Source organism: Arachis ipaensis, chromosome B02 (assembly GCF_000816755.2).
Source record: "Arachis ipaensis cultivar K30076 chromosome B02, Araip1.1, whole genome shotgun sequence".
NCBI lineage: Eukaryota > Viridiplantae > Streptophyta > Magnoliopsida > Fabales > Fabaceae > Arachis > Arachis ipaensis.
In genome coordinates this window covers 18,152,810-18,154,057 of record NC_029786.2, presented here as the reverse complement: position 1 = coordinate 18,154,057, position 1,248 = coordinate 18,152,810, and the positions used below count along the sequence as shown (strand labels likewise).

At 32.3% G+C, this 1,248-nt stretch overlaps 1 protein-coding gene across 1 annotated transcript in view; it reads left to right on the top strand.

Annotated features, from left to right (window-relative positions):
• LOC107625033 (thioredoxin-like protein 4B) overlaps nucleotides 1-1,248 on the top strand; it is a 3,458-nt gene that overhangs the window by 455 nt on the left and 1,755 nt on the right. The window contains exons 2-3 of the mRNA XM_016327561.2: nucleotides 239-387; nucleotides 475-632. Of these exons, the coding sequence (XP_016183047.1) occupies nucleotides 256-387; nucleotides 475-632 (290 nt within the window). The 5' untranslated portion in view covers nucleotides 239-255. The remainder of the gene's footprint in view (nucleotides 1-238; nucleotides 388-474; nucleotides 633-1,248) is intronic.

The following is a 1,248-nucleotide window of genomic DNA, read 5'->3' as shown; positions in this document are numbered from 1 at the left end:
ATAATTATAACTTTGGTTCATGTCATACTTTCAATTTGTGTAATTTTAATATTTAAATTACAATATAGTGATATTTTTTAATTATAATTATATTTATTATAAAACGGTTATTCTGATCTAACCATGGTTGAACTACGGGCTGACAGTCATACCTTTGGATTCATGAGCTTTGCCTCATCTCTTATTGAACTTTTAATTTGGGGTTTTGATTTTGTTTGGTTTGATGTTCCAAAACTAGAATTGGGATGAAGGAGAATGAGTTACCTCTTAACAACATTGTTAAAGAAGCACGAGGTTGATTCCATCATCAGAGACACCATCGACAAGGTTCTTGTCCTCCGCTTCGGTCGTGCCTCCGATTCTGTCTGTCTCCAACTTGATCAAATTGTTAGTATGCTTCTCTTTTTTACACTTTCCAATTCTATATATTTGATTATATTTTGGTATTTAACTCTTTTGGTTTGTTTGATGCAGCTTTCTAAAGCTGTGAGGGATGTGTCCAAATTCGCAACAGTAGCACTGGTTGATGTTGACTCGGAGGATGTTCAGGTTTATGTCAAGTATTTTGACATTTCTTTGATTCCTTCCACGGTGTTCTTCTTCAATGCCCATCACATGAAAATGGATTCTGGGTATGCTGCTAACTTTTTTATAATATGATTTGATTCAGTAGTTTACTTCTTTGTTTTGGTTTGAGTTTTTACACTTTTGTGTTGCATGTTTCTTCAATTGTTTGTTGCTTCATCTGATTATGATTGTGTTGTGTTACATGATTTACTTATGATTATGACTTATGTATCCATTGGAAAGTATCTTAACCCATATTTTTTCAGTTTAAACCTGCCAAAAATAATTTATAAATGCTGTGAACTAGACTGATTGATTTGTTATGTGCATTGGTAATTGTCGGATTAGAATTTTTTTTTTTTTCATCATTCTTTTCGGGGCTATTTTGCTGGTATGTAATGTATGATCAATATATCCTTTTAACAAATAACTTGCTGTGAATGATAAACTGAGAATTGAGAAGCTGATTGGAAGTTTGAAATTTGGAAATGATATGTTCTCTTCAGGTGCCTCATATATGCCTGTTTCTAAGGAAATTTTATATTATCTTTGGAGTACAATTAAATGTCTGCTTCTTAAGTGCAATATTTGGTGTCAAGGCATACTACTACTTCTTTGTATTCTCTAGCCTCTTATTCTATGAAAGTTTACTTAGAGTTCCAGAAGTAATATAGCGTTTAT